This window comes from Pelecanus crispus, chromosome 1 (assembly GCF_030463565.1).
Source record: "Pelecanus crispus isolate bPelCri1 chromosome 1, bPelCri1.pri, whole genome shotgun sequence".
Lineage (NCBI taxonomy): Eukaryota > Metazoa > Chordata > Aves > Pelecaniformes > Pelecanidae > Pelecanus > Pelecanus crispus.
Window position 1 is genome coordinate 78,889,168 of NC_134643.1, and position 20,162 is coordinate 78,909,329.

General features: G+C 43.7%; 1 protein-coding gene across 1 annotated transcript in view; it reads right to left on the reverse strand.

The window, feature by feature from the left end:
* Positions 1 to 14,190: 14,190 nt before the first annotated feature.
* The window catches only part of EFCAB6 (EF-hand calcium binding domain 6), a 111,779-nt gene continuing 105,807 nt past the window's right edge, over positions 14,191 to 20,162 (reverse strand). The window contains 3 exon segments of the mRNA XM_075707467.1: positions 14,191 to 14,313; positions 16,748 to 16,897; positions 19,405 to 19,589. Of these exon segments, the coding sequence (XP_075563582.1) occupies positions 14,191 to 14,313; positions 16,748 to 16,897; positions 19,405 to 19,589 (458 nt within the window).

A 20,162-nucleotide genomic window follows, 5' to 3' on the forward strand; every position in this document is an offset into this window, starting at 1 on the left:
TGGCCAAGGCGAAGCACGGCAGAGCAGGGCAAGCCTCCGGAGATGTGTGCCCAGCAGGGTCCCCCAGCCTCCCAGCATTGGGGTCCCATCCATTTGTGAAATAGTGCAAAGGTTTGTGTTGTGGTTTAACCTGGCAGGCAGCTAAACACCACACAGCCGCTCTATTGCTCCCCTTCTCAACTGGACAGGGGAGAGAAAATATAACAAAAAGCTCGTGGGTCAAGATAAGTACAGGGGGAACACTCAGCAGTTACCGTCATGGGCAAAACAGACTTGACTTGGGGAAAGTCAGTTTAATTTATTACCAATCAAAACTGAGTAGCGTAATGAGAAATAAAACCAAATCTTAAAACACCTTCCCCCCACCCCTCCCTTCTTCCTGGGCTCAACTTCACTCACAATTTCTCTACCTCCTCCCCCCGAGCGGCGCAGGGGGACAGGGAATGGGGGTTGCGGTCAGTTCATCACACATCGCTTCTGCCGCTCCTTCCTCCTCAGGGGAGGACGACTCACACTCTTCCCCTGCTCCAGCGTGGGGTCCCTCCCATGGGCTGCAGTTCTTCACGAACTGCTCCAGCGTGGGTCCCTTCCCCGGGGTGCAGTCCTTCAGGAGCAGACTGCTCCAGCGTGGGTCCCCCACGGGGTCACAAGTCCTGCCAGCAAACCTGCCCCAGCGTGGGCTCCTCTCTCTCCATGGGTCCACAGGTCCCGCCAGGAGCCTGCTCCAGCGTGGGCTTCCCACAGGGTCACAGCCTCCTTCGGGCACATCCACCTGCTCCGGCGTGGGACCCTCCCCGGGCTGCAGGTGGATATCTGCTCCACCATGGACCTCCATGGGCTGCAGGGGCACAGCTGCCTCACCATGGGCTTCACCATGGGCTGCAGGGGAATCTCTGCTCTGGTGCCTGGAGCACCTCCTGCCCCTCCTTCTTCACTGACCTTGGTGTCTGCACAGTCGTTCCTCTCACATACTCTCACTCCTCACTCCAGCTGCAGTTTGTGTCCCAGTGGTGGGGTTTTTTTTCCCCTTCTAAATATGTTATCACAGAGGCACTACCACTGTCGCTGACTGGCTCGGCCTTGGCCAGCGGCGGGTCCGTCTGGGAGTCAGCTGGCATGGGATCTATTGGACATAGGGGAAGCTTCTAGCAACTTCTCACAGAAGCCACCCCTGTAGCCCCCCCACTACCAAAACCTTGCCGTGCAAACCCAATACAATTTGGCACCTTGATAATCTTGTGGTCTGCCCACGGCACTCTAACCAGGACTTCCACCCCTCATTCTCGTGCCAGGTGATGCAGCACCTCTGCCTGCGTTTGCAGTCCTCTGTAGCCATGTACACAGGAAAGGAAAAGTTGCTGTGAAGCCACCAAGGAGTCAAGAAAGAAAGTGCTTCGAACGTGCTGCCCCATTGTTTCAGCTGGTGCCCTCTGGGTTTTGTGCTGGGCAAAGTGGGGAGCAATGGTTTACCCTCACACCTTCAAAAACACCTTCCTTCCCCACCTGTTGTGCTTGTAAAACAGTATGTACATAATTATGTTTATTGCTTGTTCAGAAAGAAATAATAGCTCTGAAGTGTTACTATTGGGTTCGTTTCTGTGGATGCCCGTAACAATAATTAATCATATGTATTAACATGCGGTCAAGAGACTTGTCAAAACTGGAGCTCTCGAGCAGTAAACAGAGCTCATGCAATTAGCAGTCCCTGCTCTGAAAAAGCTTGGATTGATTCATTGTTCCTCACAACACCTAAGAAAGTCAGGAAAGTAATAAATCATGAAAATACAGACAAGGCATTCAACAAACTATGATGAAGACACTTCATCAGCTGCCTTCAGCTCTGCGTCAGTGTGTCGCAGTAGAGTGGACACTGGCTGAGCTGGTTGCATGGCAGCTGTAACCAGTGAGTGCTCACTAACACCACACTAAACTTGAAAATACTGTGCTCTCTTCTAAGTTAAAAGTAGAGGCTTTCTTAATTGCTTTTAATTGACCTGCTACCTAGCATATGCCATCCCTTAAAACAACAGTATATGAACTTTTAGTGCACAGATTTTAATCTAAAGTGTAGGACCTTCTCCGCTGAGCCCCCAGGGTTTGGTAGACCAGAGGGGTGCAGCTGCCTTTGCTGGTCAGGAAAGGCTCCTTCCACCCCTCCACCAGCTCAGGACACTGCAGCGTGAGACACCTGGCTCTCCCAGATCCTGGGCGTGCTTTGTTAAAGCAGCTTCTTTTAACTTGGAAAAAAAAAAAAAATCAACATTTGCTAAAGGAATAAAAGAAAAAAGGACAACAGCGGCAGAAGAGGAATGGTTCCTCCAAACTTTGAAGCTGGTGTTATCTATTAGAAACAACAAAAGGAACTCAAAGCCAGGAGATGGAAAGCAACAAAATGTATGAAAGCAAATTACTTGAATGGGGCTCTCAGAAGCGATGGTGACGTTTTGTGCTCCCTATTGGCCTCATTTATGTTTCTGAGTGAAAAAGGAGAGGGTCCTTTAAAGAACAGTGTTGTCTCGGTAGTCTCTGCACTGGTGTTATTAACAGCAGTTGTGTTCTGCAATTGTGCTGTTGGTCTAAAAATCATCAGGAAATTGCAGCCCACGCATAAACTTGAAATAGGAAGGTGGTATGTAGCTTTTTTATTTTTTAATTTAATAATAAAGAAAAAAAAAAAAAAAGCCTGGGTTTATTCTTTAAAATTTCCTTATAGATGTAAAAGGCAGTTACTTCTCTTGACTCCTCGGTGGCATCACAGCGCCTTTTCCTTTCCTGTGTATGTGGCTACAGAGGACTGCAAAGCTGTTCCCACAAGAAAAAGGTGCTGATACCAGTGGGAGTGCAAAGCTGAGATGAATCCATGCAAGACTGGGTCAGAAGCCCAAGGTCCATTGCATCTGGAAACCATCTTACTCTGTGAAGAGCAAAATGACCCCAGTCTGGTTTCTGAGTTTTCTGGAGCACCTCTGGCGGTACCCAGCCCATCCTCCTGCCTGAAGCCCAGCCAGCCAGGCGGGCTGCTCAGGGCTCCTCCGGCTGAGTTTTGAGTATCTCCAAAGATGGAGAGCTCATCACCCCTCTGGGCGCCTGTGCCAGTGTTTGACCACCCTCATGGTGTAAAAAGCTCCTCCTTGTAGAAGGGAAAGCTTGCGTCCTACGTTCCCAAGGGAAGCTACCTACACTGCTCCCCGTCCCCAGTGCCCCCCCAGCCTGCGTGGCTACCCAGTGACGTCCTGCGTGGTGACGTCCTGCGCGGTGACGTCCTGCGCGGTGACGTCCTGCGCGGTGGCTGGCTCAGAGCTGGTACGTGGCCTCCAGGCAGCCGACACGTCCATCTGGCTGCCCCAGCCACTCCAAAATATAATGTACGTGGGGAGTCAGAGCAAAACCCTGGAGCCTGCTGGTTTTCTTTCTTCTGCCCTGACGTCTTCAGTGCAACAATTTGATTTGCTTTGGTTGTTTTGGGAGAGCAGAAAGAAAACCTACTCTGAAGAAATGTGTGCTGGGAAATGTGTTGGTCCTACTGAAGTCAGCAGAAGTATGAGCACTGACCTCAGCAAAATGAGCACCTAAATAAGTTTGCGCCAAGAGCATCCTAATGTGACTGCACCCTAAGGCTTATGCAATTTGGGGGGATGTTTTCAAGAGTATCCATGTTTATCTCTGCACTGTGCCCTTTTCTAGCTGAGCTGGGGTCTTCAAGAGAGACACCCTCTGTGCTGGACCTTCACTTCACCTGGCCACATGAGAGCAGGCTCCTTTCTAGCCGGAGCACTCTAATCATGTTTTAATGAAAGACTGTGCTCATTATGCCTGAATTTACAACCCTGTTGCACTTTATTTTTGTGAGTGTTTTCCAAGGGACATTTCAGTTTTTCAAGGGAAAATGTTCATCTTCAAAGCAGAACAACTCATCAGCATGGCACAGGTACATGCCCCTGCCTCACTGCAGTTTTAGCCCTGTCAGAGTCAGAAGCTCGGCGTGCTGGGCTATGTAGTTATTTGCAAACTGTGACAGTTTGGTTCAGGTTTAGCTGGGATGTGAGACTTCAAATGCAGGAACTTGAGCTATAGCAAGCAAAAGGGTTTGTTCTTTGGGGAAGGATTTTGCTTTAGAAGTTGTTCAATTGATGATTGCCTTTGATAATTAAATATGGTGCACAGCCTTTACTATTTCCATGACACAGGGCTTTTAAATTTTCTGTACTGGAGAGTGAAGTGCAGATAGCATCCTTGCACTGGGTACTGGGAAGAAGCAGGAAAGGACAAAATCGGGGAGGCAGATCAACTGCCATTGCATGGAAGAGGAAGAAACATTCTTCAAGGGACAGGCTGGCACCAGAGTGATGAAGTGACACAGAGTCCAGCACAAAGGACTACACTTCATGAAATCAGAAGACACTGCTGCACTGATTCAAGATCCATCTTAGTAAAAATTACACTCCAAAAGGGGCTGAGGGAGAGGGATGTCCAAGGTATCCTCTTGAAGGAAAATGAAGGAAGTCAGAAGATGCAAGGACCTGACAGTGAAAATGCTGCTTAACTAGGAGCTGTAAGTTTAAGAATTTGGGCTTTTAGGACACCAGAAAAACTGCAGTTTGGAAGTGCTCCTCTTCTGCAAAAGACCGGGATGGCTGGAGCTGCAAGGAGGGGTTTCAATTAACAGAAGTGTGTGAAAAGAAGGGACAACCAAACCCTCAGACTGTACAAAATCTTTGTGTTGGCAACATATAACAAAGACTATGCTGTGCAGAAATTCATAAATTGATTATGTATCAAGATTAGAAGCCCAGGTAATAAATGCAAGGAATAGAAATTGCTTGTTTAGAAACATGCATTTGAACTAGCTGATATTAATGAACCCTAATAGGATGACACATGACAGGAATGTTGATTAAGTTGTTTATAATCTCTTTAGAAAAGATCAACTTGAAAAAAGGGAAATAAAACTGGCTCACAGTATAAAATGATGATGCTGGCAACTATGAAGTCAGTCAGCTGGAGTATTTATTCATCCACTGGACCTAAGAAGTGAAGCTTGTGATGTCCCTCTAGGTGATAATCACTTGGCACTATTAAATTCCATTGAGCTTTATGAGTTATCTCCACAGAAGATGACTACTGCTTAAATACGTATCAATAATGTTTGCAACATACGCCACACTCATGGTCATGAGGCAGTTCATTCTGAATGGTATAAACTGGAGATTTCAGTCTTCCAGAATTTCTTAAGTCCCCAGATGACAACTTTCTGACAAAAAGGCTACCACCAGCAGGAGCAACATCTACATCACATCTCATCGTGATGGATGAGGAGAACTGGTTCACAGAATGATGATGCTGAAGCAGCCTGAGGTATCAGCAGCCTTGACTTTGATCACATCCACTGTGTGAATGTAAAACAAGGAGATAGAGCAAGTCAGATAAACTCTTTGTCTTTCAAAAAGGGGAATTTCACAAAGCCAAAAAGTAACAAATCAGTTGGGGGGAAAAAACACATTTAAACAGGAAAACATAGATGGTATTTGCAAACTGTTTAAGAAAGCTTGCCAAAGAACAGTCCCAGAATCCAGGAAGACCCAAATTGGTTTAGGAAAAAAACCCACCACCCTGTTTTTCAGAGTAAATAAAAGCATACTGAAAAAAAAATAAGGATGTATACGAAACTGATGAAGGAAGAAATTTGTGTTAAAAAATGATGAGGAAAGCAAATGTGCAATGGTGAGACATGATAATGATAAGAATACAAAAGCAAAGGGGAATGGGAGATTCATCAACAGTATCATTAAAAAGGTGAGATTTTTAAGTAAAGATCTTTGCTGTGTGCAGACAAAAAGGCCAGGTAGTAGCACGGCATTACACAGTGCTGGTGACCAAGTACTTTTCAGCCCAGCAGTCCTTAAACAGCATGTTAAACAGCAGTTACCAAATTTTTTGAATCAGGAACTTTGTATCTGAGAAGCCGGCTGAGGAGCTTTTTAAACCGCTAATAATGAATTTTCAGACGTGTTAGGACATGAGAGAAGTCTCAGCAGTCCAGAGAAAGCTGAAATTGTGCCAGTAATTTAAAAAGGGAAAGAGGATGGCCAAAGTGAGAGAACGTTAGCCTGACTTTGATCCCCAGAAAAAAGCAGTGATGGGATTGATTGTACAAGGCTTGAGTAATAAAGAATTAGAAGGGGCTAATAAAATTAAATGCTAATCAAGGTGGGTTTAAGTAAAATGGATCTTCTCAAACTAATTTGATATCTTTTGATGAGATTACAAGTTTGGATGACAAATGAAATAGTGTTAAGGTAATAGACTTCTGTAAGGCACATGACTTGGCACAATCGCCTAGTAGTTTGAGGAGGAAACGGGAATGATATAATTTCAACATGGCACACGTTAAATGAATTAAAAACCACCTAACCAATGTAATTAAATGAGGAATCATCTTTAAGAGGCTATACGTTTTGTAGGGTCCTCCAGGTAGTGGTTCCTGTCCCAACATGATTTAGCTGCTAGATCTTGACCAGGAAACCTACCTCCCCTGCAAAAAAAGGTGTTACTGAAACTTTTTATAGATGAACCAAGTGTTGGACTGCAGGAAATACTGAATAGGACGGCTCACAGGTATATGCTGATCTAGATTTTTTTTAGAAAACGAGGTACAGCAATTTGATCTACATTTCAGTATGGCCACGTGTGAAGTTGTATCACTGAACACAAGGACGTGAGCCAGAGCAACTGTCGTGGTTTAGCCCCAGCCAGCAACTGAGCACCACGCAGCCGCTCACTCACTCCCCCTTCTCCAATGGGATGGGGGAGAGAATCGGAGGAGTAAGAGTGAGAAACACTCCTGGGTTGAGATAAGAACAGTTTAATAATTGAAATAAAATAAAGTAAAATAATAATAATAACAATATAATAATAATAGTGATAATAATATACAAACCAAGTGATGCACAATGCAATTGCTCACCACCTGCCGACCGATACCCAGACAGTTCCCGAGCAGCGATCGCTGCTCCCCGGCCAACCCCCCCCCAGTTTATATACTGAGCATGACATCATATGGTATGGAATAGCCCTTTGGGCAGTTTGCATCAACTATTCTGGCTGTGCCCCCTCCCAGTTTCTTGTGTGCCTGGCAGAGCATGGGAAGCTGAAAAGTCCTTGACTAGCATAAGCACTACTTAGCAACAACTAAAAACATCAGGGTGTTATCAACATTCTTCTCCTACTAAATCCAAAACACAGCACTATGCCAGCTACTAGGAAGAAAATTAACTCTATCCCAGCCGAAACCAGGACAGCAACTTTGCCTTGGGGAGAAGAGCTCTGAAGAAAAGGACTTGGATATGGGTCTGGCTGGCAGAAAGTGCCTGGTGTGCCCAGCCGGTGCCACAGCCAGAAGAGCGAGTGCAGCAGGTGAGTGAGCAAAGCTGGCAGAAGGAGGTTACATGTCCTCTGCATTTGGCATCCCTGTGGCTGAGATTTGAAAACGTTCCAGTTCGGACATCTCCGACTCCAGCATGATCTTGAGAAGTTGGACTTGACACCAGGAAGAACCCGTGGAAATGGGAAAAGGACTGGAGAATTTGCCCTAAGAGGTGAAAATCTGGGGAGCTCACTCTGTCTTGCTAAAAAAAGGAAGTAGTTCAGGACAATTTCACTGTGACCTTTATGTAACTGCAGGGTGCACAAGCTGGAAGCCGCACAGAGGCAAATTCATATCCGAAACAACATAATCTTAAAAATACATACATATGTATTCATATGCATGTATATGGTGGTGTCTTTACAAAGAGAGTCGTTAGCTACTAAACCAACCTTTGAATGATTGCGCTTATTCTTTGCAACTGGCAATTTTAAAATCACGATCTGATGTGTATCTTCAGACAAAAATTAATTATGGGATTCCCATTCGTTAAAAATAAACTAACACCCATGTGAACCCTTTCAGCTTAACTTACTGGGCTTTGGATCAGGCCCTGCCTTAATTATGGGGAATGCTGCAAAATGGCCAGTGGCCAGGGTGCTTCTGCCCCCGTCGCCTCGCTGGGACTGTGCAAACCACTGGAACTAAGAAAAACGCTCCTTTACCCAGACATGTCATTTCACACCCTGGCAGGCAATTAAAATGCAAATTAAAAACGTTAATTAGAACTGTTTCAACATCTATTCTAATGCACAAGATGGGAATTCTGTACAGTGTATGCAGAAGGATGCATTGTTCCTCGGGCAAAACCCTCCCGCCACTCTTGCTCTGGAGTGAACAGAAATAGCTGCTACCTTTTTGAAAACCTGATTGCAGAGGAAAAAAAAAAAAAAAAAGAAAGTGCCGAGGTCTGATCCTGATCTCAAATGCTGGGATAAATCCACCAAAGCCAGGGAAGTCGCTGTACACTGTTGATTTAATGAGATCAGAATCAAGCCCTGTAAAAATACTTAGACTGAAAGAAGGTGTGAAAGGTGGCCACCCCACAACAAAACTGTGCTATACTATTTCCCCACCTTTTTTTTCTTCTTTTTAAATCACAGCCAATTTCCATGTAGTGATAAAGATAGACACTAGCTAACGTAAGGCTCAAATGCACTGGACGGCAGCCTGGGGATAACTTTGTTTCAATGGGGATTTGGGAGGGAAGGAAGAGGCTGCGCCGTGATGCTCAGCCCCCGTAGCTCTGCCTGCACAGTACCAGAATTGGACTTTTATAATGACAACAGCTCTGTAAATGCATGCCGGCAGGTCTCCTTTCCACGTTAAATATGCAGTTGCTCCACTAAGGTTCATCCCAATACACCCTGATGTTTAAGACAACTTTCTTCCCTTCCCTACTTAAAATCTACCTACATCAAAGATGAAATCTGGATGCTCCCAGAGCTGTGATGAGGTTGTTTTTACAGCTATTTGAGCAGCGTGTTATACCTGCTTATTTGAAGATGATGATATTTGTATTGTTGCTAAGAATTCATGCCAAGCATAATTTTGGGGCATTGTGAAGATATCGTATTTGCATATTTTAAGTATTGATATAATACAAAATTCTTTTTATGACTCTTTTCACAGCATAATAATGTTCTTTCCATTGCATGACAGCCTTTAGCATAGAAAAATTCAAAAACAGAAGAAAATTATTTTTTAGAAAATGGATTTTTTTTTTTTAAATCTGATTTTCATTTTCCTATGTTTGGAGCATCCCTTACTGCTCATGACCTGCTGCAGATCATCCAGATAAAAACAGTAATTGCACAGAGATATAGGCACTTCACACAGTAATGCCTTAATCAAACAAATGGAATTACTGCTTTTTGAAGAAGTCTGGGTTTTTTTCTTCTCAAAGAGCACTGTATTTCTAGCCTTGCAGGCGTTATGCCAGTCGCTGATGCAGAAGATGGCCCATATGAATCTGTTCCTTCTTTCCTTTCTCTTCTGTCCCTTTGCCTAGCCTCAGCCCTCCCTCTGCCCTTCCCTACTTCTTCATCCTTTGAGCCCAAGAGGCTCTATTTCTGCTCTCGCAGGCTCCACCCCAAGCCCTAGGATAGAAATACCTGGAACAGACTCTACAAACCTCATCTTCCTTCCCTCCTCTGACTGATTCCCACCCTTCATTTCCCTTGTCCTGCTTCCTCACGCTCCTAGCAAGCCAGCTTTTGTGCCTTAGCCTTTCTGCCCTGCTCCAAAAGGGCTCTCCTGGAGCTGCCCCCCCCTCCCAAACCAGCCCCACTCCTGTTCCTTGGCAATAGCAGCAAGCTGGCCTCAGGGCAGGGGATGTGGAGAGGCCAAGTAGCTCAGGTGGGCTTGAGGATGTGCTAATGAGCAGCACATGTTACCCATGAGCATCCATATTTACAGGGGCTTTGAAGTGAGAAAAACCCGAGATGAAAGATGGGGGAGGAAGAAAATGCAGTGAAAGACACCGTCTCCTCTTCTGTAGTCTGCTTATACATGAAATTCACTTTTTTGTGTGGTGAGGGATATTTATATTGTATTTTAATTGCCTGGAAGCCCTGTGGTTCTTGGCTGCTGTCAGCTTTCTTGCTGGTGGCGACCTGGTCCCTCTGGGCAGGCTGCTGCTCTGGGGTGGGGGCTTCTCCCCATGCTGGTGCCCAGTATTTCTTTGTGGTGTTTTCTTTCTGGGAACTGTTTTCTGAACAGTCGGGGTATGCAACTTGGCAGCGATGAGCTGGAGACGCCTGCTCGCCAGCCCTCTGTTAGGGGTGCCACGCGTGAGCGGCTGTTTTGCTGAGTGGCATAGTGATGAGAGAAGCTTGGACGTGCAGGTGGGGAAACAAGAGGGGTTTTGGGGGGGGGGGGGGGGGGTGACCCGGCGGTGACGTGAGGCTCCTGTGCAGCCGCAGATTGTTAGTGACTTCAGTCTCCTTCAGTTGCCTTATTCTGCTCTGAGTCAAGGAAAGGAAACTTGTAACGATGCTAAAACGCTGCTGAAGGACCCATTTTCCTTTAGCCTTAGCAAGCCTTTTGTCTCCAGCTCAGAAGAGGCACGCGAGCGGTCACAGGGACTGCTGGTTTTGGGGAGAGAACAGCAGGGAAACGCTGAGGGTGGCTGGAGAGGCCTGGCGCTGCTCTGGCAGGGAGCAGGTTGCTGTCCACCGCTCAGTTAAGCCCTGGGGGTCCTTGTCTGCTCTTCTCCAGCCTTTGCCGGAGAGGTTGCCGAAGGCGGATGTCTCCCCTGATTACGGGGGGCGTTTGGCCGCCCCTCGCGCCCGGCGGGATGCCTGACGGCGTTAAGCTTGATGAGCCCCGTCGGGTGCTTGGCGGCAGCCCACCGCGAAGCCACGGGCGAGGGCTGGGCTGCAGCCAGGAGGCCGTGCCCCGGCTCCCGTGCCTGAGGGCCAGGGCCTCCCTTCCCAATGCCCGCGGTAGGACCCTCGGCGAGGGAGGTGACGGACCTTGCCTAAGGGCTTTGCTACTGAGCCCCAGAAGCGGCAAATCTGGAGGGAGGAGCCAGCGATGGCTCCCTACGGCTTGGTGGCGGGCGAGGGGCAGGGAGGAGGCCGTCACCTGCTGCTGCTGCGTTTCGGTGGCAGCAGATGCCGCCTCGCAGGGAGCGCTGGCAGGGACCCGTGCTGCCAAAATCTCTCTGAGGCGTTGCACTCCTCGCCTCCCGGCCAAAGCAGCGGCCCTGCGGGTCGAGGGCATCACAGCGGCAGCTGGGCCGGTGTCCCCATGCCCGTGTTGCTACTCCGGGGATGACAGAGAAAATGGCGATCCTGAGCAGGCATGGGACGGCTGCCCTCTGCTTGGAAATGGAATTTGTTAGCTTTGCACTGGTGTTTTTATTTTCATAACCGCCTCAGCTTTGCCGCAGCGTTTGCATAGAGCAGCGGGAGACCATTACCCTGGGATAATGCTCAATCCCACTGACATTACCTGCCTCGCAGCGGAAACACGGGGGATCTCTGCCAGCTCCTGCTGGCTGGGTGGCTGACCCTTGGTTAGGGGGAATGGCTGCAAAAAAATAAAGCCCTCTTCTATTACAAAGTTTATCCATCCAGCAGTTTGTGATTTTAATATGAAAAATTACCTCGGTTATTTAAAAAAGCTGGCAGTTGAAATTCAGTTTGGTTTGGGTTTGGTTTGTTGTTTTTTTTTTTGAGGTTGGATAAACAGTTGGTAAGTGCCATCCCTGCCTTTAAGAACTCACTAAAAAAACCAGCATGATTTGATTTGTTTGTACAGCGAAAAGATTGTTCTTTAATCCCTTCGGAGTTGTTGGATGTGATACTCCTGCCAGTCGAACTAATGAAAAATCCTCTGGCAAGATGTGTCAGGAAACCTGGAGATGCTCCCTCGCCTCTCCTGAAGACGGGGCGTATCCTGAAAATGGTGGAGCAAGGGACACAACTCCTCCAACCCTTCGTGAAACACAGTAGCCATGCTCCATGCTGGAAAGCAGTGTGGGGATGGAATTATCTGATGTAAAATTGGACCCAATTATCAAACAGGAGGTATAGGAGATTTTTTTTGCTGGGGGAAAAAAACCAAACAAAAACCCCAAACAACACTATGCAATAATCACTTAAGTAGTTTGTTTTTTTTCTCCTTGGTTAGATCAGTACAGTGAAGTATTTTAAAAATAATTAATGTAATATTTGTGTTATAATCTTAGGTATTCCAAATAGCCATTAATTCTTTAATGAATATGAATGATTAATTCAGTACATAAAGTGTGTGAAATAATAACAGAAATTAAATCAGGCACGTTGCACCTGGCTGGGGAGGAGGAAAGAAGTTGCCATTAAGGAATAGAGCAGTTTGGGTCTTCACATCAGTTACAAGGATAAAATTAAACAGAAATAAGCTAATTGGATCTTACACGGGGCTAAACTGAACCCCTCTTGGGCTCAGCTCAGTTGCTGAAGCATGGTCACCTACTACAGTTTGAGACGCCCTCCAATGCTGAAGACGTGGGGATGTGGGGCTGGGCAGAGTTCACACAGGACCTACCGGGCAGGGCGGGTGGGAACAGAGAACTCGCACCTATGTTTAGGCAGCTGAACCAGGACCAGCCCTTTTTAGTCACTTGCTGACATATGTACGTGTATTCTTAAAACCCACTGTTTTCTATTAATGGAACTAGGAATTTTTGTAATGATTTAATATGGGAGATCATCCTTAAATAATGGTAGTTTCAGTCTCCTCTGTTAATCAAATATCTAAGCAGCAATTTCAGGGACTTACAGCTAGCCATCAGTTTTGGAAAAAAGTCTAGCAAGCATTTTTTTATGTTATTATTTCAAATATATCTAATTCCAAATGTGTTTATTTTATAGTAGAGTACAAATTATGCAAATCTTAGAAGCTAAAAGAGAAACAATATAGAACAGCCAACCTGAAACCTCCCTAATGCTTTTTACTCAAAATCTTCAAAATATCTCCTGAAAAGCTCCAAATGCAAAGAAACATTTTCTCAGCAAAAACATGCATTAAAATTTTCTGCACTGGGAATCTTTCAGATTCATCACAATGGTTCACACATTCACTAGAAATAATAAGAAAAACAAGATTACATTCCTCTACCCTTTCCCATTCCAACAACTTCCCTCGAGAGAGATGATACATATATATATACATGTGTGTGTATGTCTGTACACCCATAACTTGCTCTCTTTTTTTGTTTTATTAATTTTTGTTAACTTGTCTTTATATGTTACTTGGGAGAAAGAAAGATACCAAATCGGTTCAGGGGATGAGGACGTAGCTCTTTGGTGTACCGATGAAAACTAATTCAGGAAACAGACAGTGAAATATTTATCTAAGAATTCTTCAGAGCGGGTAAGTGTTTAGTTGTTGATATAATCCCAGAAAACAGGCTCTGATGATCATATTATACTTTAATTATCACAGGAGTTCAACAGTCAAACAATTATCTTTTAATTTCCTCACCAAGATCTACGTACCTCACAGAATTTTTCTAGAACTGGGAAATCTAATGAGAGGTTTTACTTGCAATTTACTGTTTATTGTATAAATATATAGAGAGAGTATCCTTAAAAAAAAATAAACCTCACGGCTAACACTGGGAATATTTCTCTGCAGTTAATAAGCCAGTGTTTATTGGTGAAGTATCTTCCTTTCTAAACTGTGCTGAAGGATGTAGAAGAACAGTTTTAACAGTGAAAGGTGTGGCGTCCACACACAGTTGGCATCTGCTCAGATTTCAATGGCCAGTCCGTATTAACCTGTCTTTGAAAATGCATATATGGCACTGCAAGTAGAGAAGAAAGATGCACCAAGAAATGGGATGATTTTTTTTTGAATAATGAAGGCTAACATGTTAAAAGTAATACATCTGGAAAATGACAATTGAGGAAATTCTATAGTATGTCTTGTAAACCTTTTTACTGAAGTTAAGAGTATGTCATTAATAAAATGCGTGAAATTAAAAAAAAAAAAGATTTTCCTTAAATGAATTGCTTTTGGAGACGTCTTAGGAAGCATTATTTTGACAATGTTAATTGTTGTCACTTTCTTTTTTGATAAATGGATTATGCAAAATTAATTCCCTCGCTATGTAGATTTAATCCACAACACAGGACCACTGTCAGAATTTTAAAGTATTTTGAGTTTTCTAATGAATAGATACAAAAAAGCCATACTCAATTAATTTATTAGTTTGAAAATTGAAATTATAGATCAGTCACTGTCTTTATCTACAGTTTCCTGCATTTGACCAAATCCTACTGTATGAATGCCCGGAGAAAATCCTTATAGGATATTTTTGAAGACAAAGTTTTATCATAATATTCCAAAATGTTGAATAACTCTTCTTCAGTTAGGTCAATGCTGTAATCATGAAGAACCTACAAAAGACAGAGACAACGTTAAAATTTATTCCAGTACTTTGGGTGAGCAAGAATTAAAAATATTAGTTTATCTTGCTAAAATGTCTTTACAAAATAACTTGATGATTCAGCTCCAATCTGTCTTAGGGTTCTCAGAGTATTAGCAAAATCAAACCTTCCTTTATTATCTCTTACTCCTCCCATGCCAATACTGACTCCCTGGGATGCATGTCTGAAAACCTGCATACACAGGGGTTTTGTCCAATTGCCCAACCAGCACTTGCCTGAGGGAGCATTGGGAAATGGCTAGCCCCCATATGCATAGAAGCTAATTTACAAAAAGTACATGTTTAAAAGGCTTTCACTACTATCTGGAGATGAGATGCAGAGGTGGAATATCTTCTTTTCTATCCTCCTTGGATGATCTGCAGCCTTTGCATCCGGAGAAACAGAAGGAATAATCCAGTCGCTCAAACTGTGCACAGCCCTATGTATATAATAATGCCCATGATGCACTCAGTGCTTTTAATTTCCGTGGGACAAATGCTCAGCCTGTAAGTATGCTGTCCTAACACTTCAGTGAGAACCCAACTAGAACAGGACTCATGTGGTTCACCTGATGCTAAAAGCCAGGTTAGATACCTGCATCTTTCAAATATTTCACCTGGTGCATTTTTTTCAGCACTTCAACAGTTTTAAGCATTCTCTATGCCCTAACAGGAAAGAAAATAATACATTGATTTCTGAGGATTATTTCTGGTTTTAGATGCATTTGGGAATTTAAACCCTGAAATTGACCAGCACCACAGTGTGTCCTTGTGTGCTGCACCAGTTGTCATTAGTTTTCTGGCAAACTCAGATTAGTCTGCCCCTTTCCCTCTTAACAGCTCAGCATCAGAAATCACTAATGACCCCTTGTAGATAGTACAGCCATAAATAGCAGTGTTACTGAAGTTAGCAGAGAGCTAATTTCCCCATTTCAGTAGATTAAGTTACCTAGGAGATAAAGGGATCTGTACCTCCACAAATCACTTGATATCTTGTCAAACAGCAGATTAACACCTTTGTAGTAGGATTTTGGAATTGGGGATTGCATGAGGAGTTAGTTTTTTGGTTGTGGGTTTGTTGGTTTATTGTTGGGTTTTGGGGGGGTTTTGTTTGTTTGTTTGTTTCCTTAGCTTAAATCACGTTAGGAAGCTTGATTTGAAAGTCATTGACATTGCTTGAATTATAAATGGTAATCATCACATGTCCTAGAGGAACATGACAAATTAAAATCAAATGCAAGGGAGCCTGATCTTCATTCCTTCTCCCCTGAGCCTGGTCTGCTAAGACAGCGCCCAAGCAGTCAGAAAGCTGCAGTGATAGACAGGGAGCCTCAGGCATGAAGTTGATACAGCCACATTGATACATCTTCCTCCTCAGCCTTCCTCAGAGGAGCAGGCAGGGACTTAGGTTTCAGCTGTGTGTCAGTGCCAGAACATATCACATTCCCACCAGTCCTAAATAAGTAAAGATTTAAAAGGGCACTTCTGAGACTGGTACAATCAGCCAGGTTTATAGTCTACCAGGCAGCAAGCTGGCTTCCTGGGGAAGGGGAGTGTCAGAAGCACACCTTATCATTGCTTAGTGCAGCCAAGCATTTGCTTACTGTGATTGAGCATCCCGTCCGCTGGTCAATCAGTTCTTTGAAGCAGTAGTGATACCAAGGGGTGTCCTAATGCATGCAGCATTAAATGGGTTTAGGGCCCTACGCTATATTTTTTTTTCTTGATTTGAATAAAAAATATTTAGAATTACTCCAGAACAGATGATTATCATTCCTAGTTAAAACAATATCAAAGATTTTGAAACCAGCACAGCTAAGCAAAAATCAAACTCCCCATGGATCTAGACGAAGAATCACTGATAACCAGAATACACAGGTCTGTATTTGAGGAGATACAAGGGGCTAAAATATTTGCAGAGGATAAGGATCCCTTGCCTAGTACAAAACTGTGCTGCGCACAGCAGATCAGAGAGAGAAACCAGAAACAGACACTCCCATATGGGGATTGCTTGAGCCTGTTCCACATTTAGAAGGGACCACACCAGTTGGAAGGTCACAGGATCCTGCAGCTGTAGCAGTGCCTGAAGGGAGACCTACCAGAAGGTACACTTCCATTCCCTTCCCACATGTTTGTGAAAGATACACATTTAAACTTTGTATAGAGACTAAGGTTTTTCTCTGTTTTATCTATTCAGGACCCCACTTAGACCTCAGACCTCAAGGAAGTGTAATCACATGCGGAGAAAGGTTATTGTGAGTAATGGCCAGAGCTGAAGTCACAAAGCAGGGCCAGAATGAGCTTATGCATTCTGGTTCGGTACCATTTTTCAGAAAATTTTCAGTCAGGAAGCTCAGGTTAGACTACTGTAATTATCTGACTATTAATTGCTAAATGCAACTTACTTGTCTGAAATCTGCAATATGTAACAGTCCAGTATGACTTTCATCATAGGATTTAAAAGTTCGCTTCATTGGTCTCCAGCAGCGCAAGATCTGGGGCTGAATTCTCAGCATTGCACTGAAGAACGACGTGGTTTGTGGTCCAGGACTCATCTAACAAAGTTGGATGAGAAAGAATCCATTTACTAACATCATCAGGAGCGCAACTGGGCACAACTATAACGCAGAATGAAAAGGTGGTGGACTGTAATGCTGCCTTAATCTGTGACTGGCTGCTGCATACTTGTTTACAAATTATTGCAAGATACTGTTTGCACAAGGTTATTTTAACCTATAACATTTTGATATTTTTGGGAAGTGCAGATGGTATATTTACTTAATCACTGTCAAAGCCCTAACTTTTTATTATTTGAAACTGATTCTGAAGTCAGTGTTACTTCTGCTCAGATCTCAGTGTTTTCACATGTATTATGCTTGTCCTTGTTTCAACTTCCTCCTTCAGTAATTTTTAATTCTCTGCATTTTTCAGAGTGAAATTTTGGCTTAAAAGTGACTGAATGTATAAGCCAACTGTGGGACCGGTACAGTATTTAAGAAAAAACAACCCCCTACTGTACACTGTTCCCAGTACATAAAATACCTTGTAACCAGCTTTTGAACCTTTCTGTAGTTCCACAGCTGGACCATAGGGTTAATTTTCCCTGGGACATGTTGTGGCCTGTTGTGTTTTTAGCCTGGCTAAACTTGTTACATTGGTGTACCCTGAACACATGCAGAACTATTCATTAAGGCAAAATTAATTCCACTTTTACAAAGCTTTGACACTGGAGTGGTGAGTATAGGACTTTGGGAAAAGTCAGCAAGCCCCAATCTGCCTGCAGGGCCTGGATCTGCTCTCCTATTTTCTTAAAATACAGTTCCATCTCAGCTTCCCCCTACACGCTCCTGGTATTTATTATTGTAATTGGATAAGTCGATAGTGCCCCATTCGTGCCAGTTGCACATGCCACTGGAGTCTCTACAAGCATCTCCTTGTGAAGGAAATGCGCGATTGGCTTTATACATCTACTACGTGGACACAGAGGCCATGCCGCACCTATGCTAGTTATAAGAGGCCTGGGGAGCAGCTGCACCTTCTTTCTGTCCTCTTGGGGTATTCCTCCTTCAGACTGTGTAGCTGAAGAATGAGTGGGTACGTGAATAATGCAGTTTTCAACCCAAAGTACCGAGTATCCTTGTGGGCTAAAGGGAGGGAAAGGGCTCTTTATGATGACTTCAACTTGGGTTATTTCCATAGCCCAGAGCCTGGATGCTTCCATGAAGCCCTAGGCCATTGATTCTCTCATGCTTTTGAGAAAGAGAAGGAATTGTTCCTGCCACCAAACCAAAAAGCTTTATTTGGTGTTTGGTTTTTTTAAAATTATTCCTTTTGATGTGTATATGTACACTTACTAGGTGGAATGGGCTGAGCAATCTATGAGGAAATTTCACTTTGAATGTTACATTACGTAAAGATGCTCAGAACATGGACTGAGACCTTCATTAATTTTTCTGAATAGAATAAATAAAAATTATTTGAGACAACTACATAGGCACTTAAAAATTACAACTTTATCCACTCCAGAATACTGGCGTGGAATTTTACAGCATCAAATTTGTGTATAAAGGAAACCTTATGTAAGATAATGAAGCTCTTTGATGCAAAACTTAGTAGTTTTACCTTACTATCCCTACTGGTAGTGAATACTTGATAATTCCTAATGATACTCTCTTCATACCTTGGTAGCAATCTGTTCGTTCCACATCTGAAAACAGTTTGGTAATGTAATTTCTCTATAAAATGCTGCTACTAACCATATCTAAACTAATTAGGCACAGTCAGGAACAGCCTAAAAATGTAGCAGGCTTGCTGAATGAGCAGATTTGGAATTTGGCACTGTTCCTACTACATAACTTGATTGGGATGCTATTACCGATGCCTTCCTTTCTGGGCCACGAGAGCCAGATTTCTGTGTCTTTTCTGATCTTTTCTGCCCTAGAGCGGTACTGCAGGCAGAGGGGAACAGCCTGTGTGTAGCTGCCTTACTGGGACTCTTTCGCCTCTTCATCGCAGCTGGAGAAGGAGATATGTGTGGCAGGGGGAGCTGCAAGGGCGCAATGTGTGCTGACCAGTCCTGGCTACTAGATGTTTTTAGTGACCATTAACAGCAGAGCAAGTGAGAGCTTCCTCTGGGCTTTTCTTACAGTGCTGGGTGTGGAGCAGAGGCACGGCTTTTGCTGGCAAGATCTCCAGTTGGGGCCATCCTAAGACACATCCCATGCACTTTCTATTTCTAGGCTGATTTTTACTTAGTTCAACAAAAGCTCTTAAACCATCAGCTCCCGTGTTTTCTATTTGGAATTACTGTCCAAATTTTAGCAAATTTAGCAAATTTACCATATAACCTGGATATGTAGAGCATGATCCCAAGGAGTTAAATCCTCCAACTGAAGGAGATACCAAATGAATACTAGGCAATTAATATAATGGGATTAAATAAGAGAATACGGGAAAGTCCCTGCATAAAGTGACTATAGAAACAGGCCATGAAAAAATCCTGTCAGTACAGTAGAAACTGAAAAAAAATTGTCGTTTTGATTTTTGTAAGCTTTGTACCTACCGGCTTTTGTGGCTTCTGTATAATCACCCTCTGTAGCAGTGAGCTTTCCTGTGGTTTTAATAACAAGATACAACTCTGAAGGAATTCATAGTATGCAAATCTTCCATTTTTCTTTAAATCATATTTTTTTGTTATGTGGTTAATTTCCCCTTCAGTTAAATCCAAATTGAACTTCTCTGCTATATCTGAAATGCAAAGAAAGAATATTTATTTTGTCATTCTTAAAAATAGCCAATAGTTGTCCTGTGTTCACAGGTTTAGCAGGGATATGTTGACAGGTCATCAGCTGCAGTGACTGCTGCATAAGTGTGTTATGCAGTTCTTGCTATATACAGGTATATGCATATGCTTATGGGGTGGCAGTTCACATTCTACAGGGTTTCAGGGGACCGTTAACATGTAATTTTGATTTTAAATGCAGAAGTAGTAATGATTAAATCCTCCTTGACATTAACTGAGACAAAAGATCTGATAAGCTAACATGTTCTCGTAGCCAGGACTTTACATTTGATTATACAGATGCACACTGTCTTAGCACACATGCAAATGTCCTACCAAAGGCACAGAAAATTGTCTCTGTAGAAGAGAACACAACAGAAGAGCAGCATAGCCCAGGTCTTCTAAGAGTAAAGTCCAGGGTCCTTTCAAATCAGCAGGTGTTTAACCATCGAGACCAGTGCAACCAGAAGCACACACAAGGAAAAGACTGGTGCATCTGTTTATTCAAATATCCCCAGGCACAGAAAGGGTAGTGTATT